Source organism: Fukomys damarensis, unplaced genomic scaffold (assembly GCF_012274545.1).
Source record: "Fukomys damarensis isolate Sample0158 unplaced genomic scaffold, DMR_v1.0_HiC HiC_scaffold_37, whole genome shotgun sequence".
NCBI lineage: Eukaryota > Metazoa > Chordata > Mammalia > Rodentia > Bathyergidae > Fukomys > Fukomys damarensis.
In genome coordinates this window covers 54,867,154-54,893,720 of record NW_022900949.1, presented here as the reverse complement: position 1 = coordinate 54,893,720, position 26,567 = coordinate 54,867,154, and the positions used below count along the sequence as shown (strand labels likewise).

At 39.1% G+C, this 26,567-nt stretch overlaps 2 protein-coding genes and 1 pseudogene across 3 annotated transcripts in view; 1 reads left to right on the top strand and 2 right to left on the bottom strand.

Annotated features, from left to right (window-relative positions):
• The window catches only part of Gk5 (glycerol kinase 5), a 66,342-nt gene that overhangs the window by 10,227 nt on the left and 29,548 nt on the right, over nt 1–26,567 (top strand). For both annotated transcript variants that reach the window (XM_019205118.1, XM_019205117.2), the window contains exons 2-5: nt 2,561–2,654; nt 4,718–4,793; nt 13,226–13,319; nt 22,649–22,780. In XM_019205118.1, the coding sequence (XP_019060663.1) occupies nt 2,561–2,654; nt 4,718–4,793; nt 13,226–13,319; nt 22,649–22,780 (396 nt within the window). The remainder of the gene's footprint in view (nt 1–2,560; nt 2,655–4,717; nt 4,794–13,225; nt 13,320–22,648; nt 22,781–26,567) is intronic.
• On the bottom strand, nt 7,315–9,599 carry LOC117284454 (annotated as a pseudogene).
• LOC104851033 (rRNA-processing protein FCF1 homolog) lies at nt 8,516–9,247 on the bottom strand. The gene has a single exon (XM_033759506.1). It carries the CDS (start codon nt 9,197–9,199, stop codon nt 8,603–8,605), a length of 597 nt encoding a protein of 198 aa, XP_033615397.1. The 5' UTR covers nt 9,200–9,247; the 3' UTR covers nt 8,516–8,602.

Below are 26,567 nucleotides of genomic sequence, written 5' to 3'. Positions count from 1 at the left end.
GCGGCAGCATCACTGAGCTGAGTCCCCAGCCCTCGTTGTCTTTCTTTTTTTAGAATTGTATATATATAGCATATGCAACTTTATTTATTTATTCATTTATTCATTTATTTACTGAGGCAAGGGCTTGCTTTATAGCCTAGGCTGACCCTGAACTCACTGTGTAGCTCTGGCTGGTCTCAAATTTGGGGCAATCCTCCTCTCGGCCTCGAGATTACAGTGGGATTGCACGTGTGCGCCACAGTGCCTGGGTCCACGTGATGTCTTGATACACTGACTTTGATGTACATTTATAGAATGACGTGATGACTACATTATCTTTGCTCTCGCGAGTGTTTACTCTTAATAATTGCAGTGTTTTTTATAATAGCTTTTTTTAGTAAAACATCTACTGGTACATTTTAGGCATACATAATGATGGCGCTCACAGGGAATTTGAACCTTTACATGATACACCCAGTTCTTTTTCCCATTCCTCCCCTTCCCACAAGCCCCCTCCCCTCCCTGTGTACAAAACTTTGTTTACATTTTTCCCTCTATTTTCCTTTTTTTTGTCCCTTCCTTTCTCCCTCCTTCCTCCCTTATTCCCCTTCCCATTTGTACACTTTCTCCCCATTTCCTAGCATCTATTATACTTTTCAGTCCTTATTTCCATTTTTGATTTCTTATACCAGAGAAACCAAACATGGTATTTAAACATGTATGTCCAATTTATTTCACTTAAGAGTATGGTCTCAAGTCCAGGCGTAGTGGCACATGCCTGTAATCCCAGCACTCGGGAGGCTGAGGCAGGAGGATCGCTGTGAGTTCGAGGCCAGCCTGGACTACATAGTGAGTTCCAGGTCAGTCTCAACTACATAGTGAGACCCTGTCTCAAAAAAACCAAAATAAATTAATAAATAAAATAAATAAAATAAAATAAAAATAAGATGAGGTCCCAGTTGCTGATTCTTTGTAGTATTGCCCGTGTAGTCTGGGTTTTGTTTATGAAGGCTTCTACTCCTGTGTCCTCAAGGGTTCTCCCTGTTCTCTCCCAGCAGATTTAGTGTTTCTGTTTTAATATTTAGATCTTTGATCCATTTCCATTTTAGGTTAGTGCATGGTGAAAGTTACGAGTCTAGTTTCAATCTTTGGCATGTGGAAAGCCAGTTTTTCCAGCATCATTTATTAAAGAGCATAATAGCCATTTTAAAGGGATTTTGAACTCAGGACCTCACACTTGCCAAGCAGGCACTTGTGCCACTGAGCTACATCCCCGGCTAAAGTGATTTTGAAGTATCATCTTGGCATTAATATTTATTGACTCTTTTGTTCTAATGTGTATTGAGATTTCTCTAGTTCTTTGTTTTTGTTTTTGTTTTTGTTTTTGTTTTTGTTTTTGGTACCGGGGATTGAACTCCCATCCTTGGCCCTTGCAAGGCAGGCCACCGAACCACTGAGCTAAATCCCCGGCCCTCTAGTTCTTTCTATACCTTGTAGTTTTGTATTATTCCTAGATGCTTTGAATATTATATTGAAAAACTCTGGGTTCTGAGTAAATCCCATGAAAAATGTGTTTTTCTGTTAGCAGGATTCAGAATACAAGTTCTAACCCCCTTTTGTGGACTGTGGTTTCAACTGTAGTTCTGTTTTCTAAATCTTGGTCACAGTCTTCAGCTCTGCCTTGTTTGTGGGCAGGTGAGCAGTCAGTCTGGGCCCTGGGCAATGGTTGGGCCCTTTAGCATCTTCAGCCTGCTGTTTGAGGGTTACACCCACAGGAGCACAGCTTTGGAACAGCCCAGGAGTTTATCCCCAGCTTTCTCGGTTCTCTTTCTGAGCTCCTCCCTCTCTGAGGTTTTCATGTAGTTTCTGATGCCCAGGCCTCCTCTTTTGGTCCTCTGGCTTGTTACCTCATTCTTCTGGGTCACCTGGGCAGGCCAGAGGAACGCAGAGATAAGAAAAGGTGTAGGAAGGAGTAAACCACAGCCTGTGGATTATGAGGTTTTCCCTCCTTCCGTACTTGGAGTATTTATTGAAATCCACGGATGCCCCTGTCGCTGCTGCATCCACAGTGCAGGTTAGCCTGGGTGTGAAAGAGGGCAGACAAGGGGAAAAGTTTTAATATTTTATTATAAAACACCTTTATTGTAGAAAAAGTGAAAAGTAAAGGTTAAGTTAAAATTAAAGAAGCTAAGATCTTTTGTAAACTCATGAACTGTGGTTATTTTGGTTTGGTTTATAGTTCTTATACATTTTTTTCTCCCCTCTGGTCCCAGGGATCGAACTCAGGACCTTTTACTTTTGAGGTGGGTGCGGCACCACTGAGCTAAATTCCTGGTCCACCTTTTTAATTTCATATATGTATTTCTCAGTTTTTTGGGAAAGAGAAAGTGCTGGGGATTGAACCCAGGGCCTTACACATTCTGAACAAGTCCTCTACTGTAGAATACATCCCAACTGAATTTTGACTGTAAAAATTAGACAAGTGAATTCATGTTACTCATTTTAATCAGTAAGTAGTTTTAAGACTCAGATACTATGAACGTGATCTAATTTTTACTAAATCTTCTCTTTTCCTAAATAGGTAGAAACTATTTATCCTCAACCTGGCTGGGTTGAAATTGATCCTGATATTCTCTGGGCTCAGTTTGTTGCTGTAATAAAAGATGCTATCAAAGGTAATAGAATTTCTAAAAATAACAATCATTTCTACAGTACCTTATGTTTGTAATAAGAATTTTACTGTTGGGCACTGTGGCATATACCTGTAATCCCAGCTATTCAGGAGGCTGAAACAGGAGGGTTGCAATTTAAAGGCCAGTTTGACAATTTAGTGAGACCCTGTCTCAAACTTTAAAAATTTAAAAAGAGCTGGGGATGTAGCTCAGTGGTAGAGCGAGCACTTGCCTAGTGTGGATGAGGTCCTAGATTCAATCACCAGTTCAGAAAAAAAAAAAAAGTTTTCCTTAGGCTTGTGTGGAAAACTCAGGTTCTGTAGAATTTTGTGGTTGTTATAACTATAGTATTTTATTGAGGGGGGTGTCCTAGTTCCCCAGTGTCTTTCAGGGGAGATGTGGGCCACCTTGTCCAAGAAAGGTAGCAGCTATGATGCGCTCTGGCTTGTCTCTTGCCAGCTATAGAGAAGTCAGTGCCATATGAATGAGAGACTATGATACAGGGCTACAAAGTTGCCACATTCACTTCCTGCTCTCCTGAGTTCCCATCTGAGTTACCTTGGTGGTAAAATAAGCTTTTTGTTCTATTTTTCCTGTGTAGTCACTTGGTACAATGTTTTTTTTTTTTTTTTTTTTTTTTTTTTTTTTTTTTCTTTTTTTGTATCCTTGATCTTAGCCAAAAGGAGGAGAGGTGATACAGTTGTTTTTCTAACTCCAGCCATTATCTAAAACCTTAGACCTTTAGGAATGTTTTCAGTGCAGCCATTTGGAAAGACAGTTGAAAAGATGAATTGTAAATTCTTAAAGGTGTTTTACTTCATTTTTCTGTCTACATTGCTCTGCTTCATCTTTTTAGTTTGTAATACTTCAAAACCTATTAAAAAGGTTGCAAGAGGTGCCAGGGATTTAGCTCAGTGGTGCTGCCATCTGCCTTACAATTGCAAGGTCCAGAGTTTTTGATCTCTGGTACCAAAAAAAAAAAAAAAATGTTGCAAGCAAAAGGGCTGATGGGGGGTAGCTCACTGTTATGTGTGCTTAGCGTGTGTGAGGCTGAGATGATGCCTAGCACCAAAAATATAAAAAGTTTGCAAGAATAATGCTGCGATAGCCAGGTGTGATTAACACATATTGGTAATCCCACCACTTGGAGGCTGAGGCAGGGGAATTAAGAGTTTGAGGCCAGCCTGGCCTATATACTGAGTTCAGGACCAGCTTGAACTACATAGCAAGACATCCCCCAAAACACAAAACAGCCTCGCATGGTGGTGCAGGCCTATAATCTGTATACTTTGCAGTGGGGAGGCAAAGTCAAGAGGATCACTGTGAGTTTGAATCCAGCCTGGTCTATATAGTGAGTTCAAGGCCTATCTGGACTATGTGATAAAACTGTGTCTCAAACAACAACAACACAAAACAAAACATTAATAATACTCTTTTTTAGTACTCTGTCTTTAATATTCTCTATTATCTTGGTGGAAAAAAAAATCACTTTTTTTGTTTGTTTTTGAGACATGGCCTTGTTATATAGCTCATATTATCCTTACTGTGTTCAAGGATTGTTTTTGTTTTGTTTTTTGAGACAGGGTCTCACTATGCAGTTGAGACTGACCTGAAACTCACTGTGTAGCCCAGGCTGGTCTTGAACTCACAGAAATCCTCCTACCTCAGCCTCTTGAGTGCTGGGATTATAGATTACAGGCATGCACTACCATGCCAGGCTTTTTTTTTGTTTTGTTTTGTTTGTTTTTTGAGACAGGGTCTCACTATGTAGTTGAGTAGTAATACTTTATTAGATTCAAATGTTTTATTAAAGTGGTATCTAGATTTTTTCTTTTAATTTTTTGAGACAGGTTCTCACTATTTAGCCCCAGCTGGCCTTGAATTTGCAGTGACCCTCTTGCCTCAGCCTCCTAAATTCTGGGATTACAGGCATGCACCACTACATCCAGCTATACCTAGATAGTTTTTTGTAGATTATATTGAAACAATTACTTTTCCATACTGTGATACTGTCATAATAAAGCATCACTAGCTTTTAAGTGTGTTTTCTGTGTCTTCACTTTCAGATGCGGGGATACAGATGAGTCAGATTGTTGGTCTTGGCATATCAACACAGAGAGCAACTTTTATTACATGGAACAGGTAAGTGCCTTGTGTGATAAGCACTGTTGCTGAATTTGTGCTTCTGTGAGTAAATGGCTATAAAACCTATTTGGGGAGCTTTGGATTTGTGAATTGAGAGTAGTCTCTCATTTGGCTAAGAGGGATGAGAACAGGCTTACTTTCTGACTTATGGGTTCCCTGCATGTCACTTGAGCTTGATTTATATAGAATCACAATAAGGAGATTATTGTTGCCCTAAAAATTCAAACAAGCATGGATTGAAGATCCAAAAGATACCTTATACCTAAAGAGAGTCAGGAACCTAACACATTCAGAAGCACAATGCTGTGCTTATGACTTATGTTCTCAGACTACCTCACATTTAAAATGTAAGCATCCTCATGGATGAAACGCAATCACCCAGGACATACTGAGCTGGGGAGTTAGGAAGAAAAATGGAAGGAGGGATTGGGTTTGAGTCTAAAAAACAAACTCAGGGTAAATTCATAAGGACTTGGCTTTTGGTTCGGTATTAGGCTAGAAGAAGAAATTTGAATTTAGCAGTATTTTTGACCTTGATGGTTGGCAAAGTATGATAGGAGTTGAGTACAAGAAGAGGAACAGGTTGGGTGGGTGGGGTTAGGCAGAAGGAAAATGAGAAAGTGTTTAGTTTTAGAGGTGTGAATGTGGCAAAGCTCAGAGGAGACTGAAGCATAGCACATTTTCTGTTTGGCTCCTGATTTCTTCAGGCATGAATGAATTCAAGTTATCTAGTCTGGCATGGTGGTGCTGAGGTGGGAGAATTACCTGTGGAGGCCACGGTGGACTATGTAGTGAGTCCAAGGCCTCTCTCAACTACAGAGCAGACCTTATCTCAAAAAACAAACAAGTTATCTGTATAGATGTAATCAGTTGCACTCTTGAACTTTGGGCCAAACTTTGGCATTGTAGGTGTTTGAGTAACACTCTCCACAAACACTGCATTGTGATACCCCCAGGGGCCTTGAGACTCTCAAAGTCACTTTCACTTGAGGATTACTGGTACAGAAGAACTCTAGAGGCATAGCTTTATTCTCTGATAGAGATCTGGAAAGAGAAAAGCAGGTAGAGGATTTGGACTATGAGATCCTCTCAATTGTAAAGCATTTTATTTGTATTAGTATATGTTTGCAGTAAATAACGTTTACACTAATTGTGTGTCCCCAAATTGAAAAGGAGTCAGGGAAGGAAAAACTGACCAAGCGGAACCAGGACAAATCTGAGAAAAGGGTGGTAGGGAAGCAGAGGGGTGAGTGTCCTCAGAGAAGGAGCTCTTTGAAAGAGTCACATTTGGCGGGATTTGGTGACAGGTATTTGGTTCCAGAGGTTGTTCATCACCCCTAGACTACTGTGTCACTTGAAGGTCCGAGTATTAGGAAGCAAAGTTTTTTGTGATCCTAGGGCCACACTTTAGTTTTAGAAGAGTCAGATTCTAAGACCATTCACTTCTCATACTTCGGGAGGTTTGTTTCTTTTTTTTTTTTTTTTAATTGGGTTTATTGGTTCATTTTAGGTATACAGTACAGTTACATTCATTATTGGGATCTTGTACCTTTACATGACAGGTCTTGGTTCTCAGTTTTTCCCCTTGTCCCTGACCTCCCTTCACCTAGGGAGGTTTCTTTCTAAGGCAGACATTGTGGATTCTTTTTTCCTTTGCTTTTGAGACACCCTTGCTGGTTCAAGGCTCACTATGGCCAGGCTACCCTTGGACTCTGGGATCCTCCTCCCTCATCTTCCCAAGGGCTGGGATTATGGGAGTGCACCACCACACCCCAGTTTAGAGTTCATTTTCTTTCCTTTCCTTTTTTCTATGAGTTTTACAAACACCCTTTGCTTATAGAAATGGAAATACTGATATATTTTGAAGAAACACACATAGCTTAGAAAGATGATCCTTATTGTGCTCCCTGGCCCAGCAAGCCAGTCGGGGGTCCACAAGCTCCCCAGGCACAGTGAAGATACAGCTCAGGAGTGGGCGGTCTCACAGCCATCAAGGTGTATTTCCTGGTGCTCAGTGAGAGAAGACGCTGTGGACTGAGGAAAAGCCTGTCTCTCTGCAGTGCTAACTGTGCCTGGTCCTCCCACTGCATTTTCTGTCCCCCCCACCCCAATACTGCACTTCTGTCCTCTTGGCCCTGGAAGCTGTTTTCCTCAGGATTGCAGTAGGGAAATCTGAAACTTCGTTTCATTTTTTTCCTTCCTTCACCCCTCTTCTGTGCCCCTAAGAGATTAGGAAAGGCAGCGTTGTTAATGTTTTCCAGCCCTAGAGTCTTCTTCAGGTTCTTAAATTTAACTTTTAATCAGTGTATTTAATCAAGTTCTTAAGTTTAACTTTTTTTTTTACTTCCAATAAGTACAATATTTATTAAACATATCTTCAGTTATTTTGTTACATAGTGTGCAACAAATTACAATATTCTGCAGCCACAAATTATATGCAGAGTATGAAGAAATTATTAATCAGATAGTGTAATCTTTCCATTTATAACTCTACAAGGAAGAACTAGCAAATCAGATCTTACATATAACATCTCACTAAACTTTATGCATGGAAAGTGACAGACACTGGTTGTGCTGTTTGATACAAAATGGCTGAACTTCATCTTCAGAAGACTAAACCTGACATCTAAACGTGCCAATATAAACATCAAAACAAAATATATTCTAACCAACCACAGGAAACAGTCTGGTATCAGGAAAGCAACAAGGATTGTACACATTATTTTATAAACCAGCACACAAAGGTTTAAAACAGTTCTGAAAATGAAGTTAGCTGTCTTGAGTCAAGGGAATAAAAAAAAGTCAGTATTGACCATTTACAATCTCTGACCTTTGTGGAGACGGTAAGAATCTGTTGTAGTGCAGCTACATACAGTACAATTCAGGCAATTTTGTTTTTCACTTGGGTTCAGATTGCAAATTCATTGCTGTGAGAAAAGGACGGAGGCAAATTTTAGCAGCAGCCTCCACCTGACTGGTTGACTGGAGTGCTCTGAATTTTAACATTGGACTTCTCTGCGCCACCAGCTGTTGCTCCAGAGCCCATCCATTTTTTAATCTCTTTTAATCTAGGCTGCCATTGTCATGAACGACTGTTCTACATTCGTTGCATTCTTAGCACTGGTTTCCAAAAATGGAATTCCAAGGGAATCAGCAAATTCCTTTGCTGTTGTGTAGTCTACTACTTTCTTTGTAGTCAGATCACATTTGTTCCCTACCAACAACTTGACATTTTCTTTTTTTTTTTTTTTTTAATTTTATGGTATTTATTCATTTATATGTTTTTCTCTTCTATATAAGTTTATTGAGGACAGGAACATATCTTAATAAGTACCCACCAAAAACTTAATAAATGTTTGTTGAGTAAATCAAATTATGTAAATCGCCAATGGAGCACCTGATTTATAAAAAGATGCAACAAATTTTAAAGTAAACACAGGCTGGGGATTTAGCTCAGTGGTGCTGCTGCCTACCTCACAAATGCAAGGTCCTGAGTTCAATCTCTGGTACAAAAAAACAAAACAAAACAAAACAAAAAGGACACAAATTGTCATTTTCAAAAAGCATCAAAAAGTAAATGTAAGGGTCGGGGATTTAGCTCAGCGGTTCGGTGGCCTGCCTTGCAAGCGCAAGGACCTGAGTTCAATCCCCAGTACCACCCCCCGCCAAAAAAGTAAATGTATTTAACCATACTTGGCTGATAATGGAGCAAATAAGTGAATAATAATTCAAGCTGTGGCATGTTCAGTGAACTGAAAACAGAAAGTTGGTCCAGGGAAGGCAGAGGAACTTTTGTCTTGTAAGAATTAGAACCGAGGGGCTCCATAATCATCTGGCATCCGCTCAATGTTGTATCTGTGGTTAGAAATGTACATGATAGGAACTCCAGGGATCTTCCGGATTCTCCGTTTAAGGTCCGGGTCAACTGTGGCCACAAAGTAACACTTGTGCTGAGTTACTCTTTGCGCTAAGCAGTCATCTGCATAGGTTCCTTTATGTGTGCAAGGTAATCGTTCAAATCGTGGATCCTTAGCAATCCTTAGAGCCACTCGATACTGCTGTCCCAATTTCTCAATTTCAGCCATTATGCAATCAGTTATACAAGGGATACACTTGGCATACAGACAGTCCATCATCGATTGTACTAAGTCCAATTTAGCTTTGATGGAAAAGTTGATAAAGTTGGTATCAACCAGGATATGATGAGGTGGGCCCAGCTGTGTATTATATTGGAAGAATAAGCAGGAAGGATGTTGGGGGACTTCTCTTTCCTTTAGTGCACTGGGATCTTTCTTTTCCTTCTTTTTAGGTTTTAATCTATCCTTTTCTTTGAGTCTCTCATCTCTGAGACTAAGCATTCGCTTCATGGTCGCATACTTCCTTGCTTTCTTTTGTTTCCCCATGTTCACGGCAGACTCCAGTTTCTTCCCCAACTTGACATTTTCACTGGCGTAATGATTTATTTCCTGTGTCACTGTTTGACATTATTAAAGGACTCCTGATCTGTTACATCATACACAACTATGATGCCATGAGCTCCTCTGTAATAACAGGAGGTGATTTTTCGAAATCTTTCTTGGCCTGCTGTGTCCCAGATTTGTAGCTTGATTGTTTTCCCACCTAACTCTATAGTTCTTATTTTGAAATCCGAACCAATAGTGCTGATGTAGCTTTCTGTATATGTATCATCTGCAAACCTAAGAAGGAGGCAAGATTTTCCAACCCCAGAGTTGCCAATCAGAAGTAACTTGAATAAATAATCATATTCAGGATTCATGCTGGACATGGCACTGCAGCTGCCGCTGGCACCGCCACCGCCGCCCTTGCTGCTGCAGCCGCCTCCCCTGACGCTCTGCGCCACGGGCAATCGAAGGAAAGGAATGCTTAAGTTTAACTTTTAATCAGTGTATTTAATCAGTGGTGTGTTCAGCCTGCTTTCTGAAATCCCTCTAAATGATACCTCCTCTGTTTTACTTCTTCTACATTCCTTTTGTTCTAAGAAAAATCATGAGCTGTGTGTTTCTTCAGTCACTGCGTCTCCCTGAGGACCTCACTCTGGGGACCTCAGTCAGGTTGTGTGCAATCAGCAATGGTAACAGACAAAACCGGGAGTCCCTAGGGCTGGGACTCCTCCCACGGAGCAGCTCTGTGCTAGGACGGAGCCAAATTACAATGACAGGGAAGAATGCCAGCCCAAGGCATTTTTATAGTCTCATTACAGGAGAGGATAAATTGCTCTGTATTCCTACTGCATCAAATATATCTTTATTATATTTGACATTTATGTTAATGGTTCTTACTTATGACATAAAATATGAGAAGCCGCAGAGTAGTATGAGGTGTTAGAAGGGCTTAAAGACAGTTCATTTGCAGTATTGCCATGCATATTCCTCTTCATTTCTCCTTTCACTGTTAAGAGAGAGAAAATTATCCCAAATCAAGGCTAAGTGAGCATTGGAATGTACCACCTGACATGCGTTTTCTTTTCTTTTCCTTCCTTCCCTCCTCTTCCTTTCTCTCCCTATCCGCCTCTCTCTGCCCCCCCTCCTCATGCTTTCTTTTTTTGTTTTTTGAGACAGGGTCTCAGTATGTAGTCCAGGCTGGCCTTGAACTCACAGCAATCCTGCCTCAGCCTCCTGAGTGCTGGGGTTACAGATATGCATCACCATGCCTGGTTCTGGTTGTTTGGATTATCTTGTATCACATTATAAACTAACAATATCACTTTCATGTGGTTTTCTAACCCCCTTTCCTCTTTGGCCACACTGGCCTTTCATTTTCTCTAACACATCATGTTTTACGCTACCCTAGGACCTTTGAATATACAACACATTCTGATCAGGAATATTCACCTTCCTAGTTAATCCCCCCGCATTCTCTTCAGCCCCTCAGCTCCTCCATTTTTTTTTGTTTTTTTGAGACAGGGTCTCACTATGTAGTTGAGTCTGAGCTGGCACTCACTATGTAGTCCAGGCTGGTCTCGAATTCACAACAATCCTCCTGCCTCAGCCTCCCGAGTGCAGGGATTACAGGTGAGCGCCACCAGGCCTGGCTGTAGTTAATTCTTATATTATATAGCCCTCAGTTCCTTTTTTACTTCTCAAAGAAACCTTTTTTTTTTTCGGTACGGGGTTCGAACTCTGGTCCTTGTGCTTGCTTACAAGGCAGGTGACGTAACCATTGAGCTAAATCCCCTGCTCAAGGAAACCTTTACTGCCCCCAAACCAGTCAGGTTTCCCTGTTGCTTTGCTTATTAATTTTTGTTTCCATGTTTAATATAGCCTTGACACTTTGTTTCTCCTTGATGAGACTCAGGGGAGGTGGTCAAAACATAAGGCAAATGTTTAAATTTTAAAATATTACAGTAAAAGACACATTGCCATTAATTCCCTGCAGAATACTCCCCCTTGCGTAGAACATACTTACCCTGTTGTTCTCACCGCCTCCTGAGGCCGTTTGGAGTATTTCTTTTGTGTCTTGAATGAATTATGACAAAGAACGCAGTAAACACTGCTGCTGGGTGCCACCCAATGGAAAAGCGGGCTTGTGTGTCTTCATCCATCTTTTTTTCATCCACCTTATTCATTGGATATGGCACCATTTGGCTTCTGACTCCTCCCCAAAGTCAAAGTGGCCATGAAAACATAAATGTTTTGCATTGATACAGGATGTTGAATTGGCCACTTTTTCTTTTTTTTTTTTTTTTTTTGGTTTTTGAGACAGGGTCTTACTGTGCAGTTGAGACTGCCCTGGAACTCACTGTGTAGCCCAGGCTGGTCTCGAACTTACAGCGATCCTCCTGCCTCAGCCTCCCAAAGGCTGGGTTTACAGGTGTGCGCCACCACGCCCGGCAAATCAGCCACTTTTAATGACACAGAAGAGAACTCTAGAACTGCTCCAGAAAGTAGCAAGAATTATGGAGTAAATGTTAGAGTGGGGCAGGTGTTAAGATTATGGCAATGTATCATTTACTATAATAATTTTTTTTTTGAGATAAGGTCTCACTATATAGTTCAGGCTGGCCTTGAATTCACTATGTAGCCCAGCCTAGGCTGCCTCAAACTCTCATGATCCTCTGCCTCAGCCTCATGAGTGCTGGGATTACAGGCGTGCGCCATTACACTTGGATTACTGTGATAAATTTTTAAAATTTAGACATGCACCATATTTTCTAATCACACCTCATCTTCCTGTTGTAAGTAAGTAATTGAGAAGTTATTTCTTTGAATTCCCTGGTAAAAGTCTATTGATCAGGGCAAACATAAGCAATTGAGTGATTATTTGTTTGAATTCCATAGTAGAAAGATATTCATTAGGGGCAAAATAAAGAAAATGTATTCTTCAGGGAAAAGATACCATGTTTTTCTGTTTATAGATTGGTTCCCAATTCCTGGCACAAATTGCTTTATAAATATTTGTTGAAAGCGGTGAATATGTGACCATAAGTATAGACTGCTTAGGCAGAGTGGGGAATGAAGTCTTAAGAACTGACCATGTTAAATTTACATAGGAGACTTGAAGATAAGGTAGAAAGCAAGGCCTGAATTTGATGTTGAAGATTAGAAGATATCAGGGCTGTAAGTATAGCTCAGCCATACAGGGTGTACTGTACTAGCATGGTCAAGGGGTTGAAGTATCAGAGACCCCTGTGGCAAGACCTGTTCTCCTGCTCAGTTTGATGGTGCAAGGTGGGATAAAAGATTCAGAAACAGAATTAAAGATAGAAACAGAGCCAGGATGGCCAGTACTGAGCAAGCCCCAAAGACCCTGGCCAGCCAGAGATGCTGATATTTATTGGTGACCTAATCATAAGTTGGGACGAAGGTGCTGTGTGTAGTTAGTAGGGATACAGTGCTGACACAGGTAAGGCTTGTGAAGGAAGAGACAAAACATTCATGTATTAGGGACAGAACAGACAAAATATAGGCTGTGATGCCAAACAACCTTGTCTTTTTAGTAAAGAAGCTTTAATTTGGGAATGGAAGTTGAGTGCAGGTCACTCTAACCTCTGCTGTGTTATCTCACATTGAGCCCCGGGGCTTCGTGGGTCGTTTCTCTGGTCTCTGCCATGGCCACTGGTGGAGGGGCTGACTGATATTGGCCTAAGGGCCATGCACAGTGCTCCTGTGATTCCCGTAGGCTCCATTCAGTCTCATTTCTTAAAACTCCAGTTGTGAGGTAACTCTGTACAGCCTGCTCTGTTTACTTCCTGCTTTGGGCGTGATCAGTGGGATGGGCCCCCACACCGAACCCAGTGTCTTCTCACTTAATTCCACTCCAGCCTTTTTTATTTGTTATTTTGAGAAGTTGTTTGGAAAGTGTCATCATACTTTGAAATGACTGTTTGGCCTTCGATTTTGTTCTCATCTGACAGATCTTTAGTCTGTGGTTTATACTGAATCTCAAAGTACTGTTTCCATCTTTCTTAGGAAAACAGGAAAGCATTTTCACAACTTCATTAGTTGGCAAGACCTGAGAGCTACTGAACTTGTAAAATCTTGCAATAATTCTCTTCTGATGAAGGTAACCTTTTTTATTTTTTATGATTTGAGTGTTACTGTATTTTTTGTAAATGTCTGCTAACTGTGGGCTTAATTGATAATTTCCCACCTTTGTTGTTTTAGAACATAATAAGAGACTACACAAGTGCGCCTTCTAATCAGTGAAATTTAGTACTAGTCACGTAAAAAACCAGCATGGTAGAATTAAGTGCATAACAACTGTATTTTAGAGAGTCCTCAAGAGGTTTGTAGTAGACTGTGTGTTTCTGCCATTGCGAAATGGAAAAGATACAGTCTTTTACCTTAAAGCGGAGAACGGATATTGAGGCAGGTCATGAGCAGACTACGACAAGTTCCTCATTTGTACCATCAGTAACAGACAGTGGTGCTGCTGCTGGTGACAGGAGCACTGGCGTCAATAGTGTCTGCAGTTGTGTCGTTCCTCTGCAGTCTCCCTGAGTTGTAATGATTCCACATTGATTACTTTAGGACTTCGAATGCCTCACAGTTAAATGCTGTTTTTTTCTCAGGTACTGTACTAGTACCACATGGTGCATGACAGAGTATCTAGATTAGAGCAGCAATTTTTTTTAATTTTTTGTCTTTTGTTTTGGTACCAGGGATCAAACTCAGGACCTTGTGTTTGCAAGGCAGGCTGTGGCAACCCTGAGCTTAATCCCAGCCTTGGTACATTTTATAGATACATAATGATAACATTCATCATAGGGAATTTGTATCTGTACATGATGTTATATCCTTTTTTTTTTTTTGAGACAGGCTCTCGCTATGTAGTTGAGACTGACTTGGAACTCACAGTGTAGCCCAGACTGGTCTCAAACTCACAGCGATCCTCCTCCCTCAGTCTCGCGAGTGCTGGGATTACAGGCGTGCGCCACCGCCTGGCGGTACATGATATATCTTGACTTTTTTTTCCAATTCCCTCCCCCTTCAACCTCTCTTCCCCCTTTATTTAGAAAAGCATTGTTTCCATTTTTTTCCTTCTCTTCTCTTTTTTTTTTTTTTTTTTTTTCTTTTTTTGAGACAGGGTCTCACTATGTAGTTGACACTGACCTGGAACTCACTATGTAGCCCAGGCTGGTCTTGAACTCACAGCGATCCTCCTGCCTCAGCCTCCTGAGTGCTGGGATTACAGGCGTGCGCCACCACGCCCGGCTTCTCTTCTCTTTTCTTATTCCTTCTTTCCTCCCCACCTTCTTCCCCTTCTCATTTGAACACTTTCTTCCCATTTCTCAATATCTATTATACATTTTTTTCCTTGTTTCCACTTGGTTTCTCATGCCAGAGAAACAATGCAGTATTTAAACATGTCTCTCTGATTTATTTCACTTAAGAGTATGATCTCAAGGTCCATCCATGTAGCTAGAAATGTCTCATGCTCATCCTTCTTTATGGCAGAGTAGTAAGTACTCCATTGTATAAAAGACCTCACATCTTTATCCAGTAATCAGTTGATGGATCTTTGGGCTGTTCCCAAGATTTAGCTGCTTTAAACCAAGCCACTGTGAACATGGGTATGCATATATTGCTGTGGTCTGATGCTTTTAATTATTTTGGAAAGAAGGGTAATACCTGTGTCAAGTTGAACCTCTAGTTTTAGTTTATAGAGGAATCTCCATACTGATTTCCACAGTGGTTGAACCAGTCTACACTGCTACTAACAGTGGGAAGAATTCCTTTTTTCCCCACAGCCCTGTTATTAGTTTATTATTGGTTTCGTGTGTGTGTGTGTGTGTGTGTGCGTGTGTGTGCATGCAGTGCTCCCCCCACCCCATCCCAGGGATCAAACTCTTGACCTTGCGCTTGCCAGGCAGGTGCAGGCACCATTGAACTACATCCCTAGGCCTATTATTGGTTGGTTTTTTGATAAAACTCCTATTCTTTCTGCAGTGAGATGGAATCTCTGCATTATTTTAATTTGCATCTTGAATGACCAGTGTTTTTCTATATTTTTCATATATTTATTTGTTGTTTCTGCTTCTTCATCTGAGAAGTGTCTTTATTTCAGATGCCCATTTTTGCACTGGGTCTTTAAGTTTGAAGAGGTCTGATTTTTTGGTTCTTTATATATTCTAGATAGAAGTCCTTTATCTGAGGAACAGCTGATAAAAATTTTTTCCCACACTGGGTTATCACTTCACTCTGTTGGTGGTTTCTCTTTCTGTACAGAAGATTTTTTAATATAATGAGATACCAGTTATTGATTCTCTATGATAATTCCTGTGAAATCAGGATTTGTTCATAAAGTCTTTGCCTACACTGATATCTTCGAGAGTTCTACCTATCTTCCAGCAGATTTAGTGTTTCTGTTTTAATATTTAGATCTTTGATCTATTTCTATTTTAGTTTAGTTCATGATGAAAGATATGGGTCTACTTTTAATTTTCAACAAGTGGAAAGCCAGTTTTCCATTTATGAAGGAGTATATTTTTCTTCCAGTGAAGGTATTTGGCTCCTTTCTCAAAGATAAGGTGGCAAGCCAGTTATGGTAGCACATACCTGTAATCCCAGCACTCAGGAGGCTGAGGCAGGAAGATCACTGTGAGTTTGAGACCAGCCTGGGCTACATACTGAGTTCCAGGACAGTATCAACTACATAGTGAGACCCTGTCTCAACATAAAACAAACAAGATGAGGTAGCTGAGCATGTCTGGAGTTGTTTCTGCATCTTCTAATCTGTTCCATTGATCCTCAGGTCTGTTTTTTTGCAGTACTGTGCTGTTTTTGTCACAGTAGCTTTGTAGTATATTTTCTGTCCTTGTCCCTAATACATGAATGCTTTGTCTCTTCCTTTACAAGCCTTACCTGTGTCAGCAATGTATCCCTAGTAACTACACACAGCACCTTCACCCCCAACTTAACTGTGATTACATCACCATTAAATATTAGCGTCTCTGGCTGGCCAGGATCTTTGGGGCTTGCTCAGCACTGGCCGTCCTGGCTGTGTCAGCTGTTGTAATGCCTGCCATGCCTTTGTTGCCCAGAATTGCCTTTGCTAGTCTACATCTCTTTTGGTTCCAAATGAATTTTAGGCTTGTTTTCTCTAATTCGGTGAAATACACTATTGGAATTTTCATCGGATTGTGTTGAATCTGTATAATTCTAGAGATATGGCCATTTTCACTCTTTTGGTTCTTCCTGCCCAAGAACAAAGGATATCTTTCCATTTTCTGATAACCTCTTTAATCTCCTTTTTCAGAATACTGTAGTTTTCAATGTAAAAGTCTTCTACTTCCTTTGTTAGATTTATCCCTAGGTATTTCATTTGTTTTGGATGCTATTGTGAGAGGTGTTGTTTCCCTCATAGCTCTCTCAGTGAGTTTGTTATTTGTATGTAGGAATGCTCTTGATTTTTAGTGTTGACTTTGTATCCAGCTGCACTACTGAATTTGATCTACTAGTGTTTTGGTGGATTTTTTTCAGGTGAATCTGCAAATAGTATCATTTAACTTCTTCCGTTCCTATTCTTAATCCTTTTGTTTTCATCTCTTGTCTAATTGGGCTAATGGTTCCAGAACTATATTGAATAAAAATGATGACATTGGACTTCCTTGTTGTATTCCTGATTTTAGAGTGAAAACTTTCAGTTTTTGTCCATTTAGTATGATGTTGGCTTTTGGTTTGTCCTAGATGGCTTTTATCAGATTGAGATAAAGACTATCTATTTCAATTTTCTGTAGGGTTTTTATCATGAACAGGTGCTTGTCAGATGCTTTTTCTGCATCTATTGAGAGGATCATATAGTTTGTCCTTGGTTCTGTTAATATACTGTATTACATTTATTGATTTGCATATGTTGAACCATCCCTGCATCACTGCGATGAATCCAACTTGGTCATGGTGTACAACCTTCTTGATGATTTGCTACATTCTGTTTGCCAGTGTCTTATTGAGGATTGTTACGTCTGTGTTCATTAGGGAGATTGTCCTGTAATTCTCCTTTTTGGTTGGATCCTTCTCTGGTTTTGGAATCAGGGTAGAGCTTGCTCTAGGAATGGATTTGGGAGTATTCCTTCCCTTTCAGTTTCATGACAGTTTGAGGAGTAGTGGTATTAGGTCTTCTGAATTTCTTACAGAATTTAGCAGTGAATCCATCCCTGGCGATGCATGGGCTTTTATTTGTTGGTAGGTATTGCTTCTTCAATTTCAATGGTTGATGTTGGTTTATTTAGAATTTTTATATCTTCTTGATTCAGTTTTGGTAATTCATATGTATCTAGGAATCTGTCCGTTTCTTCTGTGTTCCATCTTATTAGAGGTAGGTATTGATTTTTCTGGATTTCTACAGGATCGTTTGTTATTTCACCCTTTTCATTCCTAATTGAGTGGGTTTGAGTCTTTTCCTTCCTTGTTTTGATAAGGTTGGCTAAGCGTTTGTCAGTTTTATTTAATCTTTCAAAGAACCAACTCTTTGATTCACTGATTCTTTATATTTTCTTAGTCTCCATTGCATTAATTTCTGCTCTCATCTTTGTGATTTCCTCCCTTTTATGAGCTTTGAGCTTGACTTGCTGTTCTTTTTCTAGAACCTTCAGGTTCATCACTAGATTGTTTATTTGAGCTCTCTCTTTTCCTAACATGGTTGTTCACTGCTATAAATTTCCCTTATAGGACTTCTTTCATTGTGTCCAATAAGTTCTTGTATATTGTATTGGCATTATCATTTAATTGTAGAAACTGTCTAATTTCTTCTTTAATTTCATCTGTTACTACCCATTGGTTGTTCGGGAGGTTGTTACTTAATTTTCATGTGTTTATGAAGTTCTTATGGTTTCTTTTGCCATTGTTTTCTAATTTCATTGCACTGTGGTTGGATAATATGCCTGATAATTTCAGTTCTTTTGTATTTACTTCAGCATGTTCTATGAATTAGTATGTGGTCTGTTTTGGAGAATGACCCATATGCAGATGAAAAGAATGTGTATTCTGATGTGGGGTAAAATACTCTGTACATATCTCCTAAGTCCATTTGTTCAAGACTTTAGTTCATTTTTTTTTTTTTAGTTGAGTTCTAATAGTTCATTGTTGATTTTTTTGGGGGGTGGTCTAGTTGATGTGTCTATTTGTGGCAGTGGGGTACTGAGATCTCCTATTACAGCTGTATTAGTGCTTATATGATTTTTCATGTCCGTTAATATTTGTTTTGTGTAGTTGGGTATGCTGCTACTTGGTACATATATATTTAGGATTGTTATCTCTTCCTCTTGGATTGTTCCCTTTAGCAGGACATAGTGATCTTCTTTGTCTCTCTTAATCAGTTTTGGCTTGAAATCCATTTTGTCTACAAATAGAATAGCTACCCCTGCTTTAGTTTCCTGTCATATGCAATATTGTTTTCCATCCCTTGACTTTCAGTCTATGAATTTATTTTTCAATTAATTGTTTCTTTCTTTCCTTTTTTTTTTTTGGTACTGGGGATCGAACTCTGGTCGTTGCACTTGTGAGGTAGGTGGCAGCACCACTGAGCTAAATCCCCGGCCCCTAAATGTGTTTCCTGTATGCAGCATATTGTTAGATCGTGCTTCTTGATCCATTCTGCTAGTCTGTTTCTTTTGATTGGTGAATTGAGACCATTGACAATGATGGTTTTTAACAGATATGTATTACCTCTGTCATGTTATTTTCCTGCTGTTGGCTTCATTCCTTTTCTGTTTAATTTCTTGCTTTGCCTGGTAGATTCATTCTGTTGGAGTTGATGAAGTTGTAATCCTTGTTATCTCTCTCTAGAATGTCCTTCAGAACACTTGGAGTGCTGGTTTGGTAGTCATGAATTTCTTCAGGTGTTCTTTGTCATGGAAGCAGCTTATTTTTCCATCAATTTTGACAGTTTTGTGGGGTACGTCAATCTTGCTTAGACGTTGTTTTCCTTTAGAGCTTGAAGTACTTCACCCCAAGCTCTCCTTGAATTAAGGGTGTATATAGAGAAGTCTTTTGTGATTCTGACAGGCTTTCCTTTACAGTTGATTAGTTCCTTTTTTCTAACAGTTTTTATTATTCTGTTCTTATGTTGAATTTCTGGAATCTTGACTATTATATGCATTGGAGATTTTTTGATAATGGCTAATTGGAGTTCTCTATTCCTCACTTATCAGTATGTCAAATTCTTTTTCTCTTTCTGAGAGGTTTTCTGCCATTATTTCTGTGAACAGGTTTTTTTAAATGTCATTTGTGGTAGCTCTAGAGCAGCACTTTTACTGGATAAGCATTTGACCATGTTAATTGTATATGAAAATAGACATGAGCATAGAGTGTAATAATAGTGCATGAGTGAGATAATTCTGCTATAATCTTACCTGCATGAATTTTATATTAATTTAGAGGCTGAATATAAGAGTTTCTTTTATAGGAAGGACAGAGTAATTAAAGGATTTGAAAATGGCTGTAAGAATGTCATAAACTATGAATTGTATAAGTTAAAATTATATTATTTTAGTGGTAGAGATGTAGCCCAGTGATAGACTGCTTGCCTAGCATGATGTTGTGGGTTTCATTCTCAGCACTGCAAGGAAACCCAGAAAAAACACAAACAACAACAACAACAAAAAACAATTTAAATATATAATTTATACATTAATGCATATTTTTATGGTATTGGGGATAAACCATTATTTTTAAATAGTTTGTAAACGTTCCTCAATTTATTCAACAAGGCATTTTAGGGGAGGGAGTTGAGACAAGATTTTGCTATGTGTCCCAGGCCAGCCTTGCACTCCCTGCAATCCTTCTGCCTCAGCTTCCCAAGTGCTGGGATTACAGGCATTCTAGCAAGGCTTTTCAAAGTTGTATTCCTTTGAAAATAAATTGTGACCATGGCAACAATTACTTCTGTAGTTTAAATCCCAATCTCAAATCTTTTTTTTTTCTTTTTTGGTACTGAGATTCACACTCAGGGCCTTGTGCTTGTGAGGCAGGCGGTGGAACCACTGGGCTAAATCCCCAGCCCCACCCCCCCAGTCTCAAATCTTGATGTAACCTTGACCTCAAGAATGAAAGTGAGCATTTCAAGCACTTTGTCTACTTGATTTTGAAAGTGAGCATGATGCAAGTTGTGGGTTGTCGTAGAAAAATGCACACAAACACAGGTATGCACAATCCAGCCCACACAATTCCAGTGTCTGACCTGGCAGTGGACCCCATTCTGCAGTCACCAGTCTCAGATGCTAAAGATTTATTATTTAAGGCTCTTGAAAGTTTTTCTGGTATATTTGTCTGAGTTGGTACCAAGGTGATAAGCTTGGTCACGGCTAGCTTATTCCTTTTTATTGCTGAGACAGATTCCTGATAATTTAATGAACCATTTGTCTACTGAAGAATATCTGTGCTTCCCAACACTTGGGAGGTTAAGGCATTATGATTGCAAGTTTGAGATCCTCCTGGAAAATTAATAAGACCCTATCTCAGAAAACTAAAAGAGGGGCCAGGGATGTAGCTCAGTGGTACTGTGTGTGCCACGCCAGTGCAAGGTCCCGAGTTTGATTTCCAGTACCAAGAAACAAAACAAAACCTAAACTAAAGGGCTGGATAGCTCAGCTGTGATAAGCATTTCTTCATCTGTTTATTGTCCATTTGTACTTCAGATGCCTTTTCACTTCACTTTCCTAATTTTTGATGGGGTCGTCTGTTTTGAGGAACTAATTTTTTGAGTTATTTTATATTCTATATTCTATTCTTTTATATTCTATTCTGTATTTTCCCCCACTCTATAGATTGTCTTTTCACTCTGTTGAATCTTTCTTTTGCTGTACAGAAGCTTTTAATTTAATATGATCTCATTTGTTGATTCTTTTAACTATTTCCTGTGCAAATAGATTTCTGTTCAGAATTCCATATCTACACCTAGGACTTCAATAGTTTTACCTATTTGGGCTTCCAGCAGGTTAAGTGTTTCTGACTCAACATTTAGTTCTTTGATCCATTTTGATATTACTTTAGTGCATGATTAGAGAAATGGGTCTAGATTCCATCTTCTGCATGTGGATAGCCAGTTTTCACAGAACCATTTATTAAAAAGCTATCTTTCCTTAAGAGAAAAAAATGTGAGATAATGAAAAGATGAAAATAAAGTGTTTGTAGATGGGGAGGGGAGGAGGGGGTGAAGGGAGGGCAGGGGTAAGGGGAAAAAATGAGAATCAGGACTTGTCATGTAGAGGTACAAGATCCTAACGATGAATGTAACTGTACTATATCCCTAAAATGTACCAGAAAACTCAATTAAAGCTGGCGGGGGAGCTATCTTTCCTTTAGTATAGTTCAATGTGCTTGGGGTTGTTTCTGCATCATCCATTCTGTTTCATTGATCCTCATGTCTGTTTTTGTGCCAGAATCATGCTGATTTTGTCATAGTAGCTTTGTAATATGTATTTCTTCAAATCCACAATTGTGATGCTTCCTGCTTTGCTTTTTTACTCACAATTGCTTTGTCGTTCTTCTGGTTCCATATGCATTGTTGGATTATCTTCTCCAGTTCTGCGAAGAATGCTGTTGTAGCTGGGTGTAGTGGTGCATGCCTGTAATCCCAGCACTCAGGAGGCTGAGGCAGGAGGATCACTGTGAGTTCGAGACCAGTCTAGGCTACACAGTGAGTTCCAGGTCAGTCTCAACTACATAGTGAGACCCTGTCTCAAAAAAACAGCAACAAAAAGAATACTATTGTAATTTTGATTGGGATTGTGTTAAATCTGTATATCAATTTTGGAATTATGGCCTTTTTGATTATATTGATTTTAAAACACCTCCTACTTTGGCCAGGGCTGTAGTTCAGTGGCTGCATGCCTTCCTGATTATATTGGTTCTACCTATCCAACAACAGCGAATACTTTGCATTTTCTTTCTATTTTTTTTTTAGTACCAAGGATCGAACTGGGGTCCTTGCCCTTGCAGGACAGGCGGCAGAACTGCTGAGCTAAATCCCCAGCCCTATCTTTGCATTTTTTGATGTTTTCTTTACTTTCCTTTGTTTGTTTGTTTTCTTTTGAGACAGGGTCTCACTATGTAGTTGAGACTGACCTGGAATTCACTATGTAGTCCAGGCTGGTCTCAAACTCACAGTGATCCTCCTGCCTCCCCTCTCAAGTGCTGAGATTACAGGCGTGTGCCACCATGCCTGGCTGCTTTCCTTTTTTAGAGTACTATAGTTTTTATTGCAGAGGTCTTTTACTTACTTCCTTAGTTATGTTAATTATCTTAGGATAAGATTACTGATCCTGATTTTCTTAAATACTGAGAACACCATAAGTAGTAAAATGCCTTATTTGTTAGTGGGTATGTTTGCCTGTGTATAGAATTGACATGGAAATGTCGAATATCATTAAATATCTTTTTTTTTTTTAATAGCTATTTCACAGTTACTGCCAAGTAGTTTACTTTTTCACTAGAAAGAGGCGATTTTTAACAGGGAGCCAGTATACTTTCACTACCCAGCATGTTTCCTTGCGGTTGGCCTGGATTTTACAGAATATGACTGAGGTAAGAAAATATTGTGTGTTTAGGAATGAGATAATGACTTTGGGAAGAAAAAAATTCCATGAAGAAAAATAGCACTTTGACTATTTTAGGGAAAATTGAGTGCCTACCACTATTGGAAAGAAGAGAAGGCATTTTTACTTGGATCACAGGATTGTTGTATGTAAATTAATTTACTAATATTTTAATTGCTAATTACTGTTCTGTCCATTGTATTATTGCAGTATTTTAGCCTATTCTGTTCATTATATATTTGAGTTTTTCCAGTTTTTGCTCTAGTTAATGTCTCTTGGTATAAAATAAATGTTGTATCTATATGTAGGATGGAATATTTTTGGCACAAATGTGTCTGCATGTTTTACATGTTGGTAAATAATGGCAAAACACATTTCCAAAGTGGTTATAACAATTTACACATCTTCCATCAGTGATGTGAGGACTTTATTTCATTTACCATCATAATGGATATTACCAGTCTCTATTGTAGCTATTCTAGTAGCTAAGTTGTGGATTTCATTTCAGTTTTAGACTGTACCAAAAACAAGATCCAGGACTGGTTTTATTGCTCAGTGTGTGCTAGTTTCAGTCGCCACAATCAGATACATACTATATATATATCAGACACACTTTAGATTTTCAAAATACAGATAGATTAAAAGTAAATGAGTAGATGGCCAGGCGTGGTGGCGCACACCTGTAATCCCAGCATTCAGGAGGCTGAGGTAGGAGGATCACTGTGAGTTCGAGACCAGTCTGGGCTACACAGTGAGTTCCAGAGCAGTCTGAACTACATAGTGAGACCCCGTCTCAAAAAACAAAACAAAACAAAACAAAAAGTAAATGAGTAGAGCTGGTGTGCACATCTGTAATCCCAGCACTTGGGAGGCTGAGGCAGAAGGATTGCCATGCGTTTAAGGCCAGCCTGAACTATACACTGAAACCCTAGCTCAGAAAACAAAACAAAACAACAACAAAATAAATGAGTGGAAAAACATATCATGCAAACAACATTCATAAGTAGCTAGATTGGCAATGCTAGTATCAGACAAAAGAAGTTTTAGATAAAAACAAATCACTAGCAGTAAAGAGGGAATTGTAGGGCTAAGGATGTACTTCAGTGGTGCTGCGCCTGCCTGGCAAGCACAAGGTCCTGAGTTCAATTCCCAGTACCAAAAAAACGAGGGAATTTTATAATGATAAGGTAAGTCCATCAGAAATAATGTATCTAATAACAGAGCCAGCAAACATATAATACAGCTGAGCGTGGTGGAACACACCACTAATCCTAGCACTGGGGAAGCTGAGGCAGGAGGATCATTGTGAGTTTGAGGCCAGCTTGGGCTGTATAGTGAGTTCAAGGTCAAGCTGAACTACTACATCATAAGACCCTGTCTCAAAAAGCAAACAAGGAAGCACAGATACTTGAAACAGAATTCTGACAGAATTAAAGGGGAAAATAGACAACTGAATGATAATAGCTGAAGACTTTATTACTCTTTGAATAATGAATAAGCAATGCAGACAGAAGATCATCAAGGGAATAGAACATTTCGATAACAATAAAAAGTAGCCAGATGGCCAGGGATTTAGCTCAGTGGTTCCGGCGCCTCCCTCGCAAGCACAAGGACCTGAGTTCAATCCCCATACCAAAAAAAAAAAAAAACCCAAACTAGCCAAATCTAGCACATATTTGTAGAAAACTCCATCTAATAACAGAAGAACATGCATTCTTCTTAAGTATGCCAGCTTCTCTAGGATATGCCATGTGTTAGGTCATGATATAAGCTGTGCTGAGTTTGAAAGGATCAGAATCGTACAAAAATATGTCTGACCATAATGAAATGGAGGGCCGGGAGATTTAGCTTTTTAGGTTTGGTGGCCTGCCTTCCAAGCGCAAGGACCCGAGTTCAATCCCCGGTACCAAAAAAAATTAATAATAATAATAATAATGAAATGGGATTAGAAGTAAGTGACAGAAAAAAACTTTTGTTTATTTGTTTTTTGAAACAGGGTCTTGCTATATAGTCAGGCTGGTCTTGTAGCTAAGACTGGCCTCAAAGTCTTGACAATCCTTCTGCCTCAGCCTCCTGAGTTCTGGGATTACAGTGTGTGCCTCCATGGCTATTTTACATAAGAAGACTATATTTAAAAAGAAGAAAACCAAGTCAGTAATCTAACATGTCATCTTCCAATACTAAAAAAATATAAGCAAACTAAACCCAAAGTGAGCAGGGCCAGAATTTAGCTCAGTGGTTCCACCGCCTGCCTCAAAAGCTCAAGGTCCCAAGTTCAATCCCTGGTACCAAAACCAAAACAAAAAAACCCCAAAGTAAGCAAAAAAGAAATAAAAAATAAAGATTAGAATAGAAAGTAATGAAATAGAAAAGCAACAAAGGGAAAAAGCAAAAACAAAAGTTAAGCATATTAGGAGATGTAGGAAATTCATTTTACATGATCTGGTACCTCTGGATGATAAACTCAAAGAACTAGAAAGAAAAGGAAACTTCTTTAATTTGAACTATGACTAATTTATGAAAAACCCACAGCATGATAGTACATACCTATAATACGAGGAGGCTATAATACTAAGGCAGGAGGATTGCACATTTAACCCATCCTGCACAATTTAGCGGTTTAGGAAGAACCTGTCACAAACAAAATGAAACAAAAAATGAGTGCAGATGTAGCTCAGTCCAAAGGCATCTGAACCGTTATTTTTTCCAGTGTAATTTTTACTTCATTCTCATTCTTTTCTTCTGAAAGTTCAATTATATGTACATTAGACTTTCTTACTAAATACTCATGGATTTAACCTCTTTGGAAATTAAAAATAAAGTTATGTGTGTAGTAAATTTTAGAATAAAATAAATTTAAGAAGAGTTTGGAATATTACAATATTACTTTAAAATACTCCATATTTAAGTGATACAACTCTTGAATGGAAATTTAAGATAATTGTTACGGAGCTAGGTGCAGGTGGCATATACTTTTAGTCCCAACTTCTCAGGAGGCTGAGGCAGGAGGATCACTTGAGCTCAGGATTTTAAGCCTAGCCTGGGCAACAGTGGAAAAGCCTACCTCTAAAAAGAAAAAAAAAAAGTTATAAATAACATATAAGTGACCCCTTTTTTATTTGTTAAGTTTATTTGTACACTTTAGATAAACACTTTATGATCATATTGGGAATGACTCCTTATTTTGGAAATCATATTTTTATTGATCAAAACTTTCTACTATTAAAGTAGAACTCTTCTTTAATGTTTTTAGTTGCTATACTTTAATTTCAGTTGTTTACTACAGAATTTTTTAAAAAATCCTGTATGCTGGAAATCCACCTATGTGGATGTTATAGAAAACAACAACAACCTTGTTCCTGTTTGTGAAGAGCTTGCAGTCAAGCAGAGCAGAAGGGTGGGGCCAGGCAGGGATGGAGGGCACAGGGTTGGAGAGATGTAAAGAGCAAAAGGATGTTTCAGAAATTGTTTTCCAATGTATTAATGCCATCCTAACATTTCAGTTTCTGGACTAGCTGGTTGAGAGGTTTTGACACTTTTTGTTTCCTTTGATATGCTTTAGGCAAGTTATTGGAAGTTTATTTTCATAACAGCCAGAGTCATATTTTAGACCTGAAAGCTGTAAGATTTGCATCATAACTACTCTGCTATTGTAGTTCAAAAGCAGCCATAGGTAATCCATGAGTAAATGAATATAGCTGGCTATGTTCATTTATACATATAGCTATTCATATGTATGTATGTATATGTGTGTATAACACACACACACAAATAGC

What these genes read in the sequence shown, in the direction of transcription:
- LOC104851033 (XM_033759506.1), bottom strand. Translation starts at nt 9,199, where the DNA reads ATGGGGAAACAAAAGAAAGCAAGGAAGTATGCGACCATGAAGCGAATG.